Consider the following 22,311-nt stretch of genomic DNA (forward strand, 5'->3'; position numbering starts at 1 on the left):
AAAGAAACACTAAGCTAGAGACTATAGTACAGGAGGCAACTATTCATAGATGCTACAGAAAAATGTTCAAGCTGAAAACTGGATGTCTGCCAGTTCTCTTCAGCTCTTTAGCTACAAAATCGATTTTTTTATTATTAGTATTAATATAATCTTAAATGAGTAAATGATCCTCCCTGTATTCATCACAGTAAGACAAAAGATACAAATTTGTATAAACTGTGTCTCAGTGTAGCATCTCAGTGTAGTGTCAGCAAATGGTCAAAGCTACATCATCATGGGTGATAACAGGCCATTTAATGGTACAACAACCTCTGAATGCATTTAACTTGATCCATTACTCTTGAAACAAGAAAGTAATCTATACGCTTTTAATGTCATGCATTGTAATACAAGGATACGGTGGTGTAAGTAGGTGGTAATAATAATAAGCAATACCAGGAAAGACTGTACAAGTGGAGCATCAGTGCAACAACTGCAGGAAAAATGGCATGCAGAAAGTAGAAGAGGTACTGAAGACAGAGACTGCTGATTGATTCTTCTAATAAAATCTTTTATTTGATTTTAATCATGTAGGCTAATATTTCTCTCATTCTCCACCTGTCTCAAGGTCTCTCTCAGATCAATCTCTGAGGAACATCAAATATAACAAGATCAAGCAGATGAAAAGGAAATGAGCAAACCAGTCAGGAAGACAAAAAGACATTGATTTTTAATAGATTTAGCTCACTTCATGTTTCATTTTATAGAATAAATACCCATCATTTTTCTAAACAAATAAACCACCTTAAAGCCTTTTATTTAATACCGCGAAAGTTTTCCAGCATGAGAATGTGGGAAGGTGTTCACTTCTGGTATACACAAAAATGGTTTCACTGTATTTCGTACAGTTCTTAAGACATTAAGTGCTCCTCTGAATAACGGGTAAAAGGAATCTCTGGAAAACAAGGAACAAAAAAAAAGTTCTTTTTGAGTTTAAGACAAACAGCATTTCCTTATACCTACTTACACACCAACAGGCATGAGTATAAAAGAAGAGAGGGACCGTTTACTCAAAAGGCTAAATTCATTGAGGACTGCTGTTACAGTAATGCTGTTGAAAGGAAATTATGATTTAAAGGCATTTTTACTCATGGTTGTCTTTCTTATGTCTCAACTGGCATCTGTCTTATGACAGCATTGATTATAATAATCAGCAAAGCATTCCATGTGATTTGCAACAACACAGTAAAAGTATAGGTAATTTATAGCATCTGAATGTTTATGCAAACATATTGCAGCACCCCTGCTATAGGCCTATGTGCACTCATCTGCAGTCAATGCCACTTTTCATTCCCAGGCAATCCTGTATTGAGAATTCATCATAACCTTATTCATGGCTTTTATGTCAAAGTGAAATATGAATCTTTTCCCAAGATGAATTCCTTTCATGTATGTTTTAATGGATTTCATAGGAGTTTTATTAAATTGTTCATAGTTATATTTTGTGCATTGTCTTAGTCTGATTTCAAAAACAGACAAAATAAAACAGGTTGACAGAGCTGATTAAGAAGACTTAATGGCCAGAAGTGATTTGGATTAAATAAGCGCAGTTTCAAGATCCAAGAACCAATCTCACACTAAATAAAGACTTGACCTCCTTCCTTCTTGTAGCTGCTGGAATAATTCTGGCATGCACTGGTCTTCTTTATTCCAGTAGCTGTCAGAAGGCTTGGTCTTTTGTTTAACATAATGTACTATAAGTGCAATTTTGGCAAAGAACTGCCCTGAACTTTACTTTGTCATGTCTGGAGGAGACTTTGTTTTTATTTATGTCTGTAGTCTTTTCTAATTTCATCTCTTTAACATGTTGGTATTTTTTAAAATGTTTTTATGTTATCTGTTTGGTGGGAGCTTGTTATGTACTGTCTGGTTGATTTAAAGTATAACTAAGACTGATGATATGAAGCAGCAGTTTTGTAATTAAATTATTGATTATGAAATTAGCTTCTTAAGGTAAATGTCTACCTCAGCACATATGCACTTTGCACCTTAATAAACTGATTGATTCCACGGTACACTGATGTTCCACATTGATGTTCACACTGAACACGGTGCTTCTGTAACAGCTTTTAGATAACAAGAAAAGTGCTGTACTGTGCACTCTCAGGCAGACATTCACAATGTTACACAAGGACTCTAATAACTTCTTAGAACAGGAGTACTGATGTAGGACCTCTCATTAGGTCAATAGTTTACATGAACTTTATATTTTATTCATGAAATGCACCCATTGAGACCATTAAGATGTCTTAAGGCCAGTAAACAAACAACACACTCACCCTTACCTTCTTTATAGTTTAACTTCACAAGAAGCTGTGGCACTACTTCCAGCAGCGAAAAGAACTTTTTCTGTGACAAATGTTTGTATGTGCATTGAATCATCTGTGCATCTTAAAACCACTGGGGTCTGTATAAAACTGCTACTATTCTGTGTCCATCCAGCTGCAAATATGAATTAAAAGTTTTTCCATTTGGGTTTTCTTCAAGAAAAGAGGAACATATAGTAAGGTCAAACTTCATGTTTCTAAGTATTTAACAACAGTAATATACAGTACTATAATAACCACTCAATACTGTAAAAAAAAGTCTATTAATGTCAACCAAGTCAGTGTAACTCAAACAAATATTGCAAGGATAAATGCTTCCCTCTATTTCAGATACATAAAGGCAAACATTTCCTTCTATATGTTACATCATCATAGATGTTCAATTGGGTTAAACTAAAAAGGCAGATACATATATAGTGTGTTTAGTCCATTTGTTAATTAACGGGAACTACAATTTAGATCTCTGAAAATGATCTTCAAACCAATGACAGTCAGTGTTTGTTGTTGTGTTGTTATGTGATAAACTTAATCTTTGAAAAGTGATGTGGAACTTTGATATGGTATGGATGCTCGAATGAACTGATATTGATGTAGCCCGTGTTGTTGAAGCTAATGGTCTATAAAAGGAGATAAGATACATGATGTCCTAATACTGTACATGCTCATATACAATGTGGTTTATACTTAACCATCTGACAGGAAGGATTTGGTCCTCTCAGTACAGACTATAATGTAACATTTTCTCTCTTCTCAGTTGATGCTGATTCACAAAAATGTCTACTCCTGGAAAAATGTTTTACATTTTCCGTACTTAGCATATCCTATTGACATATCTACAAAGAGATGCATGTACTTACTTGGGACATCATCAATAGAGGATGAAATTTTTTTCTAAAAACCCCCCAAAACAAAACAGAACAAAACAATCTTTTGTGTTCCTTTAAGTTAGGAGTTGCAAAACACCAATGGCGTGTGAAAGTAAATCGATCAGTCCATTTTACAGTACAAACATCAAAAATCAGTCTGAAGGAGTACCGCTTTTGTGTGCCACTTTTGAAGACCAATGCACAGTTAACCATCTCCTGCACACAAAGGGGGCAGAATTAAAACTAGAACTCAAACACGTCGTTCTGCTTCTTCGCCAGCTTGGCCACCTCCTGCCGGATAGCCTGCACGAGTGCAGAGGTGGAGAGGCTGCTCAGGGGCATGCTGTCCATGTCCTTAACCACCTGCGGCAGGCTTTGCTGGGATGCTGTGCTGGGGGCAGAGGGCGGCTGCTCCAGTGCCTGGTTGTACTGCAGGGGCAGCCTGGTGGGGCTCCCCTGTGGGTAGCGAGGGTGAGGAAAAGCCTCTACATACCCAGGCAGGGGCAACTGGAAAACATAGTAAACATGACATCAGTAATAAAGTAACTTTATATTATTACTACCCATGAAAATAATGGCTACTTATTAGATAATTAAAAGGATACAGTATATGCGTTTTTTTTTTTTTCGTTTTTTTTTTGCTGAGTGAACATTTTCTCTTGCACCACTATTTTAGAAAATTAAATGGGTGATAAGGGAAAATATATATAGCTGGGGAAAATCATTATAAATGAGTCAAAAGTAATGAATGTGGAGATCTGGTTTCCAAGTATATGATGCTGAGATGGACTGTGGTTCAAACAGTGTTTGAACTCCAAAATGGACTATTTTTGAATGTTAATACAAAATCTTCTTAAGTCTCAGATTTACACCACAGGAAACGAAAAAAAAAAGTAAAAAAAAAAAAGAAGTCAAATAGGTGTCTATTTAGGAAATGTGCTCAACTACCCCGGTATTTTGTTGTGTCCACTCAACGCCAGCCATAAATTCAGATCAGCAAATGGTTTCTAAATTACACTGGTTCTGCAAAAAGACACTGTGTGAAGGCATCTGGTTGAAACAGGCAAACATACAGGGAAAAAAACAGAACAGTCCAAACAAACAAGGAGAGTCCTGTGCAGGAGAAGGGAAGGAGGTTCACATGGACTATAACAGATCTGATAGGACAAATGGAACCTGTCCTATTTCAATGAAAAACAGAAGAGAGAGTTGGAGGATGCTTAAAGAGTATTGTTAAATTTTAAAAAAGCAAAACATAATTTTTTGAACATTGATCTCACTAACAGTTACTGATATATTTTCCCATTCCAAGTTATGGGGAAAACAGGACATCTCCTGTTTGGTTGGGTTGTTTTAACACTCGACAACAATTACATAGTATTTTTACAGTACTAGTCTGGTTTTAAATATAATGTATATCTATTATGTATACTGTATATAAAGCCAACACACTGGCCTTTTGTAGTCTAAATTAGCTAGCTATTACTTTATTTCTAGCTAAATATCATGCTTTTTAGCTAGAGTCTAAAATATCAATACTTACGAGCTGATTATATACTTACTACTACTACTAACAAGTGAAAGAAAAATAAGCTTATTTTCTGTATAAAGCACTTTTATAGCTCATCTATTCTCTGGGTTTAGCCCTAATTTCTGCACAAAAAAAAAAAAAAAAAAAAAATCTCCAATAGCCAATTAGAATAGTTTATTTTCTGAAAATCAAAGGTCTAATTATTAGAACAAAGAGCTGCTGGGGCACTGGGACAAAGGCTTGAAGACTGGGACTGTCCTAGTTTAATCAAGACATCTGGTAATGTTATCCTACCACTATTATTTGCTCATCTTTCAGATTCAGATTATTTTTTCATATATATTTTTTATTCTTTTTTTAGTAGGATTGAGTGTGTTCTAAGCAAGCAAAAAAGGATTTCTTACAGAGTCTGCCCACTGTGGTGGCACATCCTCAGGTTCAGGTGGATAGGACATCCAGGAGGGACTGTGGTAGGAAGTGGGTGGTGTGGACACAAAGTATTCTGAGTAGCCGGGCCTGGTGGCTGGGATGGCGTAGACGGCTGTTATTGGGTTTCCTACACAGAAGAGAAGAGAGACTAACAGTCACTAAACAAAGCACATTGTGGGGTTATTTTGCAAAGTCATCTTCTCATATGCTTACCTGAGTAGTTGGACACAGGCTGCTCTGCAGTGATGGATGGAAGTACTGCTCTAGTAGTTGGCCCATATGGGTTGTTGTCATGTTGACTCTGCATTTCAGTGACAGACGTCTCTGAGCTCCTTCCCTTAGGCCCCAAGTCAGAAGTGGAACTAAGTTGGACAGAGATTGGAGTGGAATTGGAGAAATACTTGGTTAGTACCACTAGATGGCAGACACAGTCCATGTAGAAAAGTGAGTACCTCATTAACATTCTTGCCATCTCCCAATGCACTAGTTCAATATTCAAATTTATACAAGGCCTAAAATCACCCTGGCCACAGCACATTACCTAGTGAATATCTAGTCCCTGAATATGAATGTTAATAAATGTGGAATATCTGATGGACTTTGGGATGCTACTGACACTGTGTGTATGTCTCAGTCTGCCTGCATCTGCATGCCTGCGTGTTTCTCAGCCTTACCGCCTTAGGGAGGTCCCAGGAGGAGGTCCAGTGCGAGGTGGTAAAGGGGGAGGGGAACCCATGGCCATCTCTGGGAGCTGGGTGAAGTGAAAGGCCTTAAATAGATAGTGAAAGGCATTTAAGAATACATCCACCCTAACACAGTTCTTAAGAGAAGGAAAAGAACCTCATCCCACTTACTGGTTTGGGCAGGCTGCACTGATACACGTCTGCGCCATAAGATGGTACCCACTGCAGGCCTCCCCGTCCACAGCTCATTGTACCCGGGGCACTAGTCACCACGTCTGCATAGGGAAGGGGAGGTGGTGCATGACTGTAGTGGTCAGGAGGTGGGTGGTGGTGATGGGAGCGCCTTCCGGATGTGGACTGGCCCCCTGAAGCCAGGCTGAATGCCTCCTCCAGCAGCAGGTGCATCTGCTGTCGCACTTCATCAATGGATGGCTGTGAGCTCAGAGTGGAGGTCTCTGAGTGGCCTTTCAAGCCCCGGCCATACATGTACCCCCGTGTTCCCATTAGACGGTCAACATTCGTCTCCTCAATCAGCTCAGGTTCAGTCTGAAACATATAGAAACACATTCACAAGAGAGAGACACCACTATGAACTGAGGCTCAACACACATCTACACACCGTTGACTTGCTAAAACGCAAAAACATGAAATCATACCAATTATGCCATATCATGGAATCATGTCATATATAAAAAATAAAACAATATGAAACTTTGGGCACAATTTTAAATAAAGCTCTCTGTCATTTTATGGGGATGTCTCATGTGAGTGAATCTGCAGCAGCCACCACCTGTTATATGTCTCCTGTCACATTCAAAAATGAAACCTCTCCTTATTGAATTGATATTACCAGATAGAATCTAAGAAAGCTGGAAAATTACAGCTCTTCTCCTGTCATTCTCTCAGTGGCTCGTTGACAAGGTGCTGACTGAGCTATAAGACAATGTTTAATGTTGCTCAGAGTTTCTGAAGAGTTTAATCCAACTGTGTTAACTGCTAAGTCATAGTAAGTTCAGCAGCAGAACTAGGCAGTGAGTGCCAACCTGCACTTTTCTGTATTGGGTGGCATTGGCATTTTTGGATATATATCATATAACCCTGTATATTCATTGCCTTTCCTCTAATATTCACGTGTTACCTCACTGCATTTCCTTTTTTACATTATTTGAAAGTCCCTCCATCTTTCTCCCCTTTCCAGCCCTTATATTCAGTGATAAATGAATACGAGTCAAGGCTGCCCTACTTCCTGTGCGAACAGAGGGTAGCCACAGGAGACCTAGCGTAGTGCACCTCATAAATCAGCCCCCCCTGCAACACGGAATGGTAGAGACTTGCATCTGCAGTGATGGGGCCTGCAGCTACACTAGTCCCATTGTAAGCAACAGGGCCGGGAAGAAGGACTGTGTAGCTGGTGCTGGCTATTGTGCCATATTTCTAACAGAGATGATCTAACAGTTGGCTGCACAGAGTTTAGCCAAAGCAAGCACAAACTGAGGGCAGATCAAGGCACTACTGTTTGTCAGGAAAATCTCAATTTGTAGAGCTTGTAATTCTGAATTCATGAAGTTCAACCTGTGGCATTTTGCTTGCACTGTCCCAAGATCCTGACATAGCTAAATCACATGCACAAAAAGCTATTTTCAGAGAAGACTTGCAAGAAGAATAAAGTACAGATTTATATTTATTTTCCACCTAAGTGTGTCAGTAAGCCATGCCAGTGAGCCAGCACATCAATACCACAGCCAGCTGCAACTGGTCAAGACAGCTAGCAGGTCAATGGCAGTTCAGCAAAATATTTCTATCACTGCTCATATTTTTTACAAAAGGACAACTCAGAGTGACAATGCTTTTTAGGAATGGCCTGCTCCATTAGTCTTGGGAGCTCACATGCTAGTATTCATGACAGAAAGAGCCCTACACAGAGCCATAATGGAACAATATAAAAGTGGAGGCATAAACCAGCCATCCTGAGACGCATTACATATCAAAATGACAGGACCTTATAAATCTTGACTCTTAATTATGAATGAACCACTTCTCTTCTTTTAGCTTGCTGTGGCGCACTTGAAACCACACCCAAGTAGAAAATGTCTAAAGTCTAGCTCAGTGGCTGTATTAAATAGGGCAATAAGGCACAGATTTAACAGTGACAAGCTCTGATTGATAATATTTTCTATTTTTACGATTATTTTTTTTATTATTATCATATGAATTCTGTAACAAGCAAATGGGCATATAAGATGCATAAACATATGTATTTAAATAGTACATCCTTAGCACACCCTTATAATAAGTTAAAAGTTCAAATGTGATTCACAAGTTAAAGCTACCATACTACTACAAATATATTCCAAATGATGTAATATTATTTAAAAAGTACCATCATGGCTGTGTTAGTTGTGTCAGTTTAACTGCATCTTGTTAAGAGACTGGGGTCAGTGGGTAATGATATGTGACTCACATCATAGCCGCTGTTGCGAATGCCTCTCCTGGGTCTCTCCCTCATAACAAGGAGGTCCATCTCTGTTCCTCCAGGACTGGGACTGCTCAGGCTCTGTCTGCTGCGATATGCCGTCTGCCCTACCTGGGAGTGCCTGCCAATTTGAGTAAAGAGTGAATTCAGTAAATATACACCATGGGTATGGGTTGTTATGAATTGAAATATTGTCAATTCAGCTTTTTAACTTTCAGCCATCGTTGCAGAGTATCTGCAGTGAAAGGTTGGTAGTAAGTGGAGGTGATGGAAAGAATAGTGGTATGTTAAAAAAAAATTTACGCAAAGTTGCGATGAAGACCAAACAGATACAGTATGACAGGATATCTCATGAGGACATCAAGTAAAAGAGCTGAATTAGGTATGAAGAGGTATCATGAGGTGTTGCATAGCAAAATGTAATACTGATAAAGCATCTAGCAAAGCAACAATTCACAGTCAGTGACAAAGGACAAGATGCATATCAGCATGTTGTTTCTGTACAGTAACTAAAAGCCACACACTAGTTTCGACAATAAATAGCTGCTAAAATCCTAATCTTGTGGTGGGATATAAAAACAGCAAGTCCATTGAACCCTCCACTAAGTTAGCACACAAGTCAAGTGTTGCTTTCTACTCTGAGGGCAGTTAGTGTGATGTAATGTCAATCTCAGGTGGAAAAGGCTATTTCCTCCCTTGCCTTCAGTCTGTAATACTCAAGGAATCCTGTCCATCTTTATGTGAAGCAGAAGCAGGACAGAACCAGTGTAGTGGACTGTCCAAAATCCTCCCAATCCTCTTATGTCCATTATGGAAGCTCAGGATTGGATCAAACTAATCAGACAGGCCTGATGTGTCTCTCAGTGCCTACTAAGAGAGGACCATGACAACATTAGAGTTACTTCTCTATAAGCTAATTACAAAAGGCAGAGGTCAACAGGGATGGATATCTGGCCACGGTTTGATCAACCAATATGAGAAGCCATGTCACCTGCAGCACCCTGTGACCGCTTGAATTGTGTCCTCACACCCTTAAGTAAGCATGGATTTTCTTTTCTGTTTACACTCAGCCAAACCCAGGTTCCACTTGCTTTTCCACTCTCCCCTCACCTCCTGTGAGACTTGACATAAGTGGAACCTCGCTCATCATCAGGCTCCAGTGGTCTGCCATGCTCACCAGCTGCCCTCTCATGGCCGTGCCGCTGCCTTTGCACCATGGCCCGACTGCTGCTGCTGCCATCGGTGGAGGGGAAGTCATAATAGCCCTTCCTTTTAGCTTTCAGCCTCAGCTTGTTCCTGTAATGCTCGATGTCTGACTTCTGCTTCAGAGCCAAGTTCACCTGCAGAGAGGAAAGAGCGCAGGACGAAAAGAGACATGTGGAGATGAGAATAAGATACAGGAATCTTCTTGCTGTGTGTGTGATAAGACTGCTTTGTCTTACAAGACGTGTGGATGAAAGATCAGGGAGTTCATAAGAATATGAAGGTCTGAAAATAAAACTGTTATGCAATAATCGCAGCCAGAAAGATTCAGAACATATTTATTACTTTTCATGTTTATTACATAACACTTCATAATCACAAATGAATTGAAAATAAAGAATACAACAGTGCATCATGTTATTGAACCAAATTGTTTTCAGTTCATTGATCTAGTGATAAAAGGTTGTATTCTATCACTTTCAGGGGAATTACACTTGAATGATCTCATTTTAAAATAGAGAGGCGACAGGAAGCCTCTTTCAGGCTTTAAAATCAGTACTTTTTTTTAACAGCGATCACAAATCATGTAACTAATATAAAAGACTCTAAATGTTCTTCCACAAAAAAATCTATTTTATTTCACAAAATTGATCTTTTAAAGTCCCAGAAAACCAGGTTTCATATCTTAAGTCTTTCTCTGTAACATTAACTATTCAGGTATATGAACAGTGCAGGAAAAAGAACTCCTCTTGAGTTATTATTTATTAAGAGTATAACACTCAAAATCTCACCAATCCCAATCTCATCTGCTTTATCTGGACTGGTGGTGGTTGTGGTTTAAATCAGATTTGACTGACAGTTGTGGCAATATAAGCAAACAACTTCACACCTTTACCTGTCTTTTAATTCAAATGTTCAAAATATGTGACTGCCTGAGTGCTGTCCAGTGTAACCCAGTGAGAAAAACACAAATACAGCTGAGACATTTCTCATGTGAGATAACCCAAAGTGTTCTAACTTTTGCATTAATGCAGGGTTCCTACACATTTTCCATTTCAAAAGCCCACACTTTTCCAGACTCAAATTTCTCAGTAGATTTTTCAGACCATATTTTACCTCTAAGTACAAAGATATGGATTTTAAACAATTTATTTCTATAATAAACATCTAATTCTTAACATGTATGTTACATTCTGAATATGTAGGCTATTATGTTGCCAAATAATTACCAGAAGAATGTAGCTAGTAATTTGTGTTTATCAAAACAGCTCTTGGACAACACTCATGTACCCATTGTGGTCATGCAGTCCATAATTTTGGCTGTTTGTGACTGTTTTATAAATAGGAACTGAAAAAAGTTAAAACCTTGAGTTTCCTGTATCTGTGCGGTTTCCTTGTGCAGAAAAGGTAGTCTGCTTAGTTTACATGCTTACTTTGCATAGTTCAAATGTTCAGACAAGCTTAATATTTGGTTATTTGTCATGCTATATCCCATTCAAAGATACTGCTGCATTTTCTTTCTAGTTTGGTTGGCAAATGTCTGGATTTGGTTATGCGACCACTTATGATGTGACGTACAGGCGTAGAGGCAGCTCTGTGTATTTAGCTGCACACCATACTGGTACATACATATCTGGTCTGCGCTCTCTCACACATTGGTAAACATTTTGGCCATGGTGGCTTCAAATGCCATGAGAAACATTCTGCTTGTATGATCAAATTATTTTTAGAATAAGGGAATAGGGGGTAATAATCTGGAAACACTATTTTTCCATACTCTCATTACTTCTCCATACTTATTCAGACCTGGAAATTGAAAGCCTTTTAATACATTTGTGATGTATTAAACATTTGCGTGTGCATCACCTCTCCGTTGACGATGGCTGAGTCCTGGCTACGGTCAGAGGATGCAGGGTGTGAATAGTTTGGCTGAGCTGCCATGGGCTTTATAGAAATAAGCTGCAGGGAGCCAGAGGAGGTGTCATATGGATCTGAAGAACAGAGAGGGAGTTCACTCACAAAGAGACTACAAATACCTCTAATGATTACATTGTCAATCAAACAGGAACAAACTGTCACACTCTCTCTCTCTCATCACCTTGTGTCTGTGGCTGACACTGTGGGATTATGTCAAACATCAGTCGTCTGTGTCAGCAAATGAAGTGGTGGACGGAGACAATAGATCACAAAGATAGCATTGGCTTCAAAGGTTGTGCCAATGCATCTCTGTGATAGATGAAAGAAACTGACATTGCACTTTCATTCCTTATCCAACATCAGACAAACTGGATTCAATTCCAGTTTCCCTTAACTCAGCTGATGAATTATTCAAATTCACCCATTAAGAAAATCACAATTTAGCAAGCTCGATCCAATTTACAAGCAGAGTATTTGAATTTGATTAATTTAACTCACACCCACCGCATGTCGAACGTTTAGCTTCAGTAGACAAGAATAAAACAGCAAATAGTTCAATGTCTGAGTGGCTTTTACTTCCAGATGCTCCAAATCTTGGATATGTGACTTGGATATAGTCTTTCTGCATTTTTTTGTATTAGTGAATATGTGCGTGTGTATGTTTCTTCCAGTCTGTCACAGCATCCACCAGCCTGACATACTGTATCATGTCAGCAGAGTGTCTCACTCATTCATATTCATCGGGTCCATCTCTGCTTACTGCTGAGTTGCCACCTCTCCGGCTGTAAAAAAAAAAAAAACCTGCAGTGGCAGTGTATTTCTTTTAGTGTAAACGGTGTGCATTAGAAACATGAAACTGGAAAAGTGTTTTCACGCAGGAGAAAATGGGTAAAGATTTTTGGCATTTGAGACACACATGACCTTGTCTGCAAAGGAGCTGTGGAACAAATGATTTGTATTTGCATCAGTGTGTGACTCTCACCGTCCCTCTTGCGCGTCTCCTCCTTTGTCAGTTTCTGCTGCGCTGTGACTTTCAGCACTGTCAAGCCCCTGCCGGAATTCAGCTTCTCTGATTCGTTGCTGATGACGGAACCGTCCTCACTCGGCAACTTGCTGCAAGTAACCATAGCAACAGGAAAAGGCGGTGAGCTCTCCGGAAGCTGGGCTCACAGCCAGGTTATGTCATCCCTTCCTTTAACAACCTCATCTTCCTCTATCTCCATCTCTCAAGCTGATGTCGAGTAAACATAATGTATTATTATTGTTTTGTTTTGGGGTTTTTTTGTTCTTTTTTTTTTTTTTTTTTCATAATGAAAAAATTTCTTCATTTTTGAAACCATCACTGCGCACTGCCTATTTTAGAATATCAATCAATCAAATTAAGATTATTTAGTCCTTTGGGTCTGAGATTAGTCAGTGAAATGGTTGCAGATGCTAGTAAAATCAGTTGATTGTCCCAAAACTGCAGCAGTCATCAGTGGTGCATGTATGTGTGTGTACATTCATCTGGATGAATACACTTGCCAAGTTAATGTGTCTTTACTACACATGCATTGTGGATGTATTCTCAAGTATGTGTCATGTATGTTTCAAAATCAGTATGCAAGCTGTTCAGAGCGAAGCAAGACTGGTCCTTACATTAATTGGACAAACAATTGCTTTATCCAATTCTTGTTAACTTGCTTCAAAAGCTGTACTGTAGTTGGAATTAGAGCTGATCAAGCGGTGGCTCAAAGGACGTTGAGGCTGACAGTGACATCAAAGCACCATGGTCTATCCCCTAATTGTCTGGTAAAAATGATAACAGCAAAAAGAGAGACAGAGGAACAGTGGCTGCCCTCCCTGCTCTCATGGAGGCAGTGCTGCAGAGGAGCCAGCTCCATGCAACAGTCAACGCCTCAACAAAGACGTGTAATGTGTAAAAATGAATTGAGGTGTGTGTTTACATATGTTTACATTTGTTATTTGAGAGGGTTGTGCATTTGATCCTGTTTTCTTGTTTTTTGACCTTGGTACAAATGAATGTATTAGTGGTTATTGTGCCCAGCATGCCTGCATACACATCTTTGTTTGTTTGTATCCAACATGCATACCAGCATCAAAGCCCTGAATGAACAAGTTATACTATCTGACTTCTAAAAATGTATCCTCACAGCATCATTCCGCTAGTTTCTCCTTGTCTGACAGGACTCAACAGGCATTTTGGGACAGATGTCATTTCAAACAGGCTGCACAACAGGTGAATGATGATTAGATGTCAACAACAACTGTGAGCCTACAGCCGAATGAACACAGCATTCGTTTGTCTGTCTCGTCGAGTAGAGAGCTAAAACCATGTTTCACTTGCTGGACAGCTGCCTTTCCTAGCTATATGATAGCACATAACGAGTAGAAAACCACATGATAGTCGAAAATAGCTGTGGTGTTTTCGCCATATTCTCACCTAATCTACTACTACTACTAATGCACTTTAATATTTTTATCTACTAATGGACCCTATTTGTTATCCTTTGTTCTACTATCCACCAGAATCAGTTTCTAAATAAAACTGAGGCTAAAAGTGTTTTGAGAGGGAGGTTGCATTCAAACACTCAACATACAGTGGACCAGTGGTTCAACCAAGCTCAAGGTATTTTTTGAAAAATGTATCACATATTATTTTACAGTAAATCTAATTTCTTGGTTGTTTTTTATGATTGCCAAGCTTGTTATTTCCTGGGATAATCACATGTACCAGGTAAGCCCTAATGAATGATGATAACTTAAGAACTGAGGAATCTTTAGGAGCAACAGTCTATAGATTCCCTATTATGTGACATACATTTCATTTGATCTCATTATCCTGCACAGCTTCGAAAAGTTATGCCCTTTTAAGTTCCTTGATTAAATAATTTAGCATGATTTAAAATGGCAATTAATTTCTGAAAGAGCTCCACTGACTGTCAGATGAGGGAAACTGTCAATTTCACCTGCCCATATGGAGAACTCCGTAATGACTGCCTATCACTCACCATCGGGGTAAAATAAGGACAGACAATAAGGCTGGAGGGATCTTTGTGTTTTATCGTCCCACCTCTCTGTATGTGACCCAGAAGCTTTCTGACAGCGCAGTGCAGTTCTTGAGATGCATACCACTACCCATTGGAAGGATGGTTTCCTTTAATCTCAGTTGAGGCAATAATTCTTAAATATTTCTGAATAAACAGAGATGATTTAGCTGATAATCATCTGTTTGAGGAGGCAATACTTCTAGGATGTTTAGACAAATACAGAGACAAAGACAACTCAGACTGACGAAAGCTGAGCCAAGTCTGAAAATCTGTGGCTTAGCTGAGCTGAGTTTGAGATATCTGCACTGAGAAAAGTTACTTCTAATTTAGGTAACAACACAGCATTTCCTCTGTGCAACCCTCATCTTAAACTCTACATAGTTTGCCCATTCATCCATATCCATGAAAATCTCAAGATCCCCTTTTACAGTGCACCATGAAAGGTGACCACATGTTTCCTGTGTTGGTAGATGTCAGTCAATCACTACCAGTGTGCACCCAGCAGTCTGACCCTTGCATACTGGTTTCACAGACGTATCCAAAAACTTAATTATGCATAGTTTCTGCAGAATTATTATATATAATTTATTCTTCTCTCCAAATTAAATAAATTATATTCTCTGTTAGTCTGAATATCAATGAGGTACTGCTCCACCAACATCAAGTTACTCACAGGCTATCTAGATAATGAATGAAAATTATCTAAAAGTTATGGAAAATGTATGGTGATTCAGATTATAGTCAAGGAGGTGAATATGTGGAGATATAACAATACCTTTTGTGTTTTTCAGTGGTGAGGCTTTTCTTGTTGGCAGTTCCATCTTGTTGCAGGGCCTTTTCTAGTGAAAGTGGTGTATCCCGAATTTGTAGGGACATCACTAAGGTATCCTGACTGGCAGGCAGGGTCTCCTCATCGCCTCCCTGTTGGCCCAGGTGTTGCTTGGCATAGTCAAAACCCTGGACTGGCTGATGGACAGGTTAAATGAAAATGAAATAGAGACAACTTCACTTAGACTGATTTATTTTCCTCCTTTCAAAGAAGACATACATTAGTTAAACAGAAGTGTCACATAGACAGACATCTCAAAATAGTCTGAAAGTGTATCTTTTTAAAAGATGTCCAGAGGATTTAATGTACAATGTACCTGGGATTACTGCACTGCTGTGCATTGAAATAGATAAGCACAGATTTAACTGACTCCCTTTTTCATCTTCTTCCAAATTCTTGTCAAATAAATGACTCGCAGTGGGCAGTGACAGGATGAGATCAGCAGACTTTCACAGAAATATGTTTAGAGAGACGGTAGGGGCCACACTGAAATATTTAGGCCTAACCTCATCACAGTGTCATAAATTGTCACACACATCACTGCCTCAGTGCAGCCAACCCATAGTGCAAAATCAATACGTGATTCTCCCCTGACTGAAGAACATGCATCCCCTCTCTTCCCATAGCACACACACCCACACCCACATACACACGCATACATATATAAGGAATATAGATTTTCTTTGTATACAGTTTTCTCACTAACTAAAAGTGTTACCGCAGGAAACTCAAACATATTTTTGTGATGAATGTGTTCGGCTTGCAGACAGTAAAAGTAAAACAGAAGAGGTAGTGCAGGAGCCTCATTTAAATTTTCAGGAGTCACTCTGTCTTTGAGCATTTTAAGAATCTTCCCTTGGTTACTTATTAGAAAGAATCGGCTATATACTCTACCTAGAATATGAAGGTTTGTATAATCTAATAGTATTTCATATCTGATGGAATTAAAATTTTGGTGGTTTTACATGTTGAAACTTTGCAGGATCTTAGATGTAGTGTAATAATAACTGCTCTGAATGTAGCACTGAAGTTTAATATAGGCAATTTTATTACTTTCTCTCTTATGAAATTCCACAAATAAAGCAGCGGGGTACGCTAAGTGTCATACTATGCATTTTCATGTATCTACACTGACATATAACAGTGAAGAGAACCACTGAACAGACATGGGGGTGGAGAGATAACTTCGATTAGGATGTTGTGGCACCCTTGATACAGCAATAACGGAAACAGTTTTCAATCTTCTATACGCAAAACAAACATGCCCACACACACACACATATGCATTCTGCTTGACAAAATGATTTTCATAATAACCACTCTTTGTAAAGCTTAGTCTTTCAAATTTTCCGTCTGGAGACTGCTATAAGGAGAACAGGCAATACCAGCCTTTCATCCTAGAAAATCTCATTTTGGAAGGTTTGTTTCTCCAAAGTGCTGTTGTATCCTTCGTTTTCATCAATACAGCAGGATTTATTGAAATATATCATAGGTGATGTCTGCCTAGAATCCCATTCAAATCCCACTGTCGGCACAGTTGAGCCCTGAAGATGAAAACACAGATCAGTAATGAGAAGGAATACAGAGAGGCAGATACCTGGTGATAATAGCCCACATCTCTCCGATACGCCATCTGAAAACAAGAGAAGATGTTTTAAAGACAGTGTGTGTGTGTGTGTGTGTGTGTGTGTGTGTCTGTGCTGTTCAACCATTCATTCTACCACTGCATTTAAAGAGGTCATGATGGCAATGTGCAGATAATACAGAGTACAATACAAAAAACTATAAAATTATGTTATCTGCATAGTAAACTCATGCACTGGTCATTGCATACAGTATGCAATCTGTACCTATACAGTAAAGTCACAAACATTTCTCCATGGCTGTAACTAATAATTATTTCCATCATTCATCTGCTGATTAGTTTCTTCAATTAATCATTTTCAACCAAGAGGCAAAAACTCAGTTTACAATCATATAAAAGAAAAATGCCTCAAAGTTTGAGATCAATTATTAAAACAGAACGAATATGACCATAGTTAGGCCGATACAAAAAATGAGAGGCACATACCTTAGCTCTGGGATTGAGGTTTCCGATGGCATCAGCTTTAAAGTCATTTTTATTCTTCCTGCACAGCACAGCTGTGATGATGAAGATAATGAGTGTTACTACAGCGATGGGGGCCAACACTGCAGCGATTATCCAAAGGTTATTAGGAGGGTTCTTGACCACAGCTGAAAAAAAAAAAGACAAAGACTTTTCACCGTCATCACTTCATTACATGGCATCCAGTGGACTCCAAACAGTATATGCCAACCATTATCGCATTGATTGGTTATTGGAAGTATATTTTTCCAGCTAAAATATGCAGAAGCATCCGTCACACCCACGCATACAGTGTGCCTGATTCAGCTATTGCAGGCAACAATCTATAAGGGAATGCAGCATGCACTTTCTCTCCTGACCAACTCTGTCTCCCTGTTTCTCTCGTTCTCTTGAGCAGCACTGCAGCCCAAACAAACACCATCCTGCCGGGAGCATTTCAGAAAGATTAGAGAAAAAAGAGCTTTCTCAACCTTTTCTTCTACTCCCCTCAACCCAGCACTAGCTCTCCATTTTAAACTCTGCATGAGTCATGTGTTTTGGTTTGCACGTTGAGTCTGTCAGTGTTTATGTCTATTTGCCTACTTGTCAAATGCTAGAAGGGCGCTGTGCTTACGTTCCGCTTGTAGCTGGACAAAGTAGCCCAGGGTGAGTGCCATGGTCTGAGAATCCACCGTGTTCAGGACCTTGGCAGCTGATGTGCCAGATAAAGGAATGCCATTGTGCTGGACGTAGTAGGTCATCTCTGCTGGATTCTTCAACCCGGACACCCTACGGATGCTCACCATCTGGTTGGAAATATAAGAACGGATGACATGTGTTTTTTTGAACTGTCTCTTTGAACAGCACACTTCAGTATCAGCCGTTGTTGAATGGCTGGTACATTGTAATGAAGCGGCTTACATTTCAGTGAGGAAAACTAAAACCACGCATTTGGAAGAGGAAAAAAAAAAAACATATGGACAGAAGAGAGTACTTGTTTAGTAAAACATTCAACCTCTGGCTTGTTTTGATGAGCAATTAGCAGATGATGAGCTGAGAAACTCCCTAATTATCAAAGGCTGACCACAAGTAATCATGCAAGCGTGTGCAGAAGTGCGTAGCAAAGAGTACATCTCATGAAATATTCATACTGTAAGAAATAAGCCAACAAAACTGTTGAATTAATGCTTTCATTAGCCTTCTCAGTAACCAACAAAACCTCACAATAAGAATGTAAAAATGATTTAGTGTCTTCGCTTTGTAACCCTGTGCATCGCAGACTGTTTGTTCTTCCAGAGAAAGTCAGACGTGACACTCACAGTGGGCTGTCGTGCCAGCCTCTTACCTGGACAGTGTAGCTGCCTACAGCAGTGGCTCGTCTGAATCGAGTGCCCTGCTGCCCTGCCAACACAAACAGCTCTGCCAGCCGCTGCTCCATTAGACTGGCAAAGCTTTGGTACTGTCCCTCGAGGCTGGTGTTATCCACGTCCTGGATCACTGCAAATGTGGATGAAAGAAAGACAATAGCCAGATGGTTGTTGTGAGAGAAATAAATAGTTGGCGAGAAAAGAGAGTAGCATAAAGTAAGAACAGATTCTATGCAGGATTTCCAGGCTGTAAGGGCCTTATGGAAAGCTCATGTTGCTGTGTGTTTGATGGATATGTAAGGTGACAAGTTGTGATATTAGTCACGACAACTTGCTAAGCTAATGATAATTTAGGGCTGTGCTTCTTGCAAGGTTGTTTCAGAGTCTCTCTGTGCCCTGGTGGTCAAACATCACCTCAGGCTGCTTTAATCTGTTCAGTTCTATCAACAGTTAAAAAAAAGCAATAGACCTGGTTGTACATCTTGTTCAGTGTGAGGACATCACACTATCAAGGGAATGACCTTGAACTGACTCGGCCTCTCAATGCAGTAAGAGTAGGGTTAAGAGCTATACGGCCTGATCTGAAAGGACCATCCATTATACAGAACAGCGTGGGTGCCCTTGAACACTGTGAAATATATTCACGTTGCTTAGTGTATTCATTCACAAAGCCAACAGAGGCAATACAACAAACAGATAAACAACAGTTTCCATAAATAGCACCCTGTATGAAAATTATTTACTACAAAAGGTATATTTCCTTCACATATATCCTTTTGAGGTGTTTCTTGTGTTAAGAACATTGTCAAATATGTACCATCAGAGATTCAGGGAGGCTCCAAACAATGAATGAATTATACAACATAACATACAAACAGTAAAGATCCCCCCCTGAAGATGATGCAGAGGATATTTTTTTGATATTAGGAAAAAACATTTATATCCCTACCTGTAATAACCCAGAAGTCCCTGGTAGCAATAGAGGTGTTCAGATTGTGGTACTCCATTGCTGCAAGGATATAAGAATATCAGCATCAGCATTAAAAAGTGAAGATGCAAGGTAAAAAAAAAAAAAAACCCTGCAAACTGAACCTAAAGTTAAAGCCAAAGAATCACATGCTCATCTTTTCACACTGAAGTTTCATTCACATATGCCTTTTGAATGTGTCAACAAAGAGCTACAGCTTTTCCATCAGTCAGCACATTCAGTCTTCAATTCAGAAAAATGCTCACAGCAAAAACTATTTCATTTTCAGTTGCTGCAACTGAACATTGGAACCAATGCTCATGAACCTGCACCAAATGCAACTTGTTGTGAAGCAGGGGGGTTTGGCACATTTTGTGTGGTTGAAATCTCAGTTTAAGTCCCATTATCGCCGCATGTCAGACAAACATAGAAGCAAGGAGAGCTCTCGGCTGCCTGAGCTCTGGTTGTCTCTGTGTTCTGTTACATCTATTTCCTGCCTGATTAAGCTCTTGTGCTGGAGGCTGGTGCAGTGTTTGGGGGAATGCTGTATCACTGGCCTGTGAAAGCTAGGCTCGCTACAGAAATGTACACTCAGCCATGACAGGAGGGGAGGAGGAGAAGAGAGAGGGGTTGGGATGGATGAGGGTCGAGGGGGGGCTGCAGGGTTAGACGAACAGTCAAGGCTGTAGATTTGTTAATGGATAGGGCTGCAGGGCTATCAGCTAAGTAAGTCCAACATAGTTTATAATCATATGGAATGTTCATCAGCAAGGAGGTTTCACATGAGCCTCTGCTGTTGTGCGACGAGTGCATAGGGGATACAAACTGAAAGACATTCATAAGTGATTCAAAGTGATGAAAAAAAGGCTACTTTTAAAATAATATTTCAGACTTTATATAACAGCTTGGATTCTAATTTTCAATTATTTTTATGGTCTAAAAAGAGACATTTTGCAAACAGCTACAGTAATATTCCACCTGAGAGAGATCGTTGAAGAGCAGAGGGGGAGTGAGCTGAACGCCGGCGTCCAGACTACACAAATGCCACAGGAATGACAGAGTCCTCAGTGCTACAAACAGGCACTTCGGAGTGGTGTGAGATCCCGGGCCTTTTCTGTCAGAGCACAGCTCGATGTGGTATGAGAATCCCCCACTGTTAATTATTTACTGTGATAATTGGCTTTGAAGTGAGGAGGCAGCCGCTGCCAGCATATGCTCACGCCTCCTGCGAACAGTGTAATATCACTAATGGCGAGGCTACAAAACAAACAGAGGAAAATCACTGTAACACACTCTCTCATTCCTTCTTTTACACCTCTGTCAGTCTCTGCTCCTTTAGAGTCCCTTCTTGGTATTTAGTTGCCTTCCTTCCTCTCTCTCTCTGCTCCCCAAATAAATCATCCTGCCTGTGGGTAACTTCACTTTCTAACTGAATTCAATCCCGAGACAAAATTAGTTTTAATTTAATGCTCACTAGCAGAAATCCAATTCATCATGATTTAAAGTGTGTAAACCAACGCTGCTATCTACCCTCAGTGACATTGATGCTGTATCCCAAATCAGGAGCTGCATTCTTCAGACTAGATTTAAGGGATGCAACCCAGAATTCTTTTCATGTTGGCTACTCATAATGACACCACATTCCTCCTGTAAATACAGTCCAGCCTAGACAACCATTCATTTCTAATACCAGTTATTTCCAGGAGGGTGTTGTAGACATCTAATTGAGGAGGTAAGCACAGATTCAGCCTCACTTTCATGTCCCACAAAGGACAGATGAGCTCTCGAACTGGTAAACAGTGTGTGCCTTTTCATAGAAACAGATATTATCTAACATACTCCAGTCTGCACACATTTTGTTTGTAAAATTGGCCAAATATAGTCCAGTCTAGTGCATTCTGAGAGGTTAGAGTAAATCCATAGCCTCATTCCCCCCACTGGGATCAGCAAAGAAGAACAGGAGCACTTTTTTTTAAGTGCTTGCAAGATTAGGCTCAACTCAGGAAACCTCTGACTCAATTCCTGGCTCAAGCATCAACTCTGCTCTGACCCTGAGCATGATCTTGCATAACCAAAGCACTATATTGCCAAACTGACTAACATTAAGCCAGAGAGACTTATTCCTTGAACAGGAATCTAACCAGAGAAAACTCCTCAGATCCACAGACAATCTAAAGGCTGCCTTTGGATTTCCAAAGTCTTTTTGACCCATATACATTTTCACTAGGCCTCCTTGAGCTTGATAAGAAGTTTGGTTACTCATTACATTATGCAAGACCTTGAGGCCCCTTTCAGACATATAACCTGTAACACCAACTGAACACAGGACGCAGCAGTTCAGGCAGAGTATTGAGTGTAGGTCACCTGAATTTCAGAGTTCAGAGCCAAACACACAATAACCGTAGTTACACATGGAAAAGTTTAAAAAGTTATTCAAGCTGTGGGACACCTGTATGAATTAATATAAGAGGAGCATATCTGTTCCATTAGACATGCGTGACACGGATGAAAAAAGTTAGGCTGTTGAACAGGAAAGATTGTTTG

At 39.7% G+C, this 22,311-nt stretch overlaps 1 protein-coding gene across 1 annotated transcript in view; it reads right to left on the reverse strand.

Moving 5' to 3' along the window:
• Nucleotides 1-403: 403 nt before the first annotated feature.
• The window catches only part of kiaa1549lb (KIAA1549-like b), a 59,787-nt gene continuing 37,879 nt past the window's right edge, over nucleotides 404-22,311 (reverse strand). Inside the window, exons 8-22 of the mRNA XM_019254334.2 lie at nucleotides 19,750-19,809; nucleotides 18,779-18,930; nucleotides 18,068-18,239; nucleotides 17,419-17,582; nucleotides 16,945-16,980; nucleotides 15,294-15,484; nucleotides 12,451-12,581; nucleotides 11,418-11,542; nucleotides 9,459-9,688; nucleotides 8,337-8,469; nucleotides 6,047-6,421; nucleotides 5,867-5,961; nucleotides 5,406-5,554; nucleotides 5,168-5,319; nucleotides 404-3,739 (exon numbers count right to left, since the gene is read on the reverse strand). Of these exons, the coding sequence (XP_019109879.1) occupies nucleotides 3,476-3,739; nucleotides 5,168-5,319; nucleotides 5,406-5,554; nucleotides 5,867-5,961; nucleotides 6,047-6,421; nucleotides 8,337-8,469; nucleotides 9,459-9,688; nucleotides 11,418-11,542; nucleotides 12,451-12,581; nucleotides 15,294-15,484; nucleotides 16,945-16,980; nucleotides 17,419-17,582; nucleotides 18,068-18,239; nucleotides 18,779-18,930; nucleotides 19,750-19,809 (2,429 nt within the window). The 3' untranslated portion in view covers nucleotides 404-3,475. The remainder of the gene's footprint in view (nucleotides 3,740-5,167; nucleotides 5,320-5,405; nucleotides 5,555-5,866; nucleotides 5,962-6,046; nucleotides 6,422-8,336; nucleotides 8,470-9,458; nucleotides 9,689-11,417; nucleotides 11,543-12,450; nucleotides 12,582-15,293; nucleotides 15,485-16,944; nucleotides 16,981-17,418; nucleotides 17,583-18,067; nucleotides 18,240-18,778; nucleotides 18,931-19,749; nucleotides 19,810-22,311) is intronic.

This window comes from Larimichthys crocea, chromosome VIII (genome assembly GCF_000972845.2).
Source record: "Larimichthys crocea isolate SSNF chromosome VIII, L_crocea_2.0, whole genome shotgun sequence".
NCBI classification, from domain to species: domain Eukaryota; kingdom Metazoa; phylum Chordata; class Actinopteri; family Sciaenidae; genus Larimichthys; species Larimichthys crocea.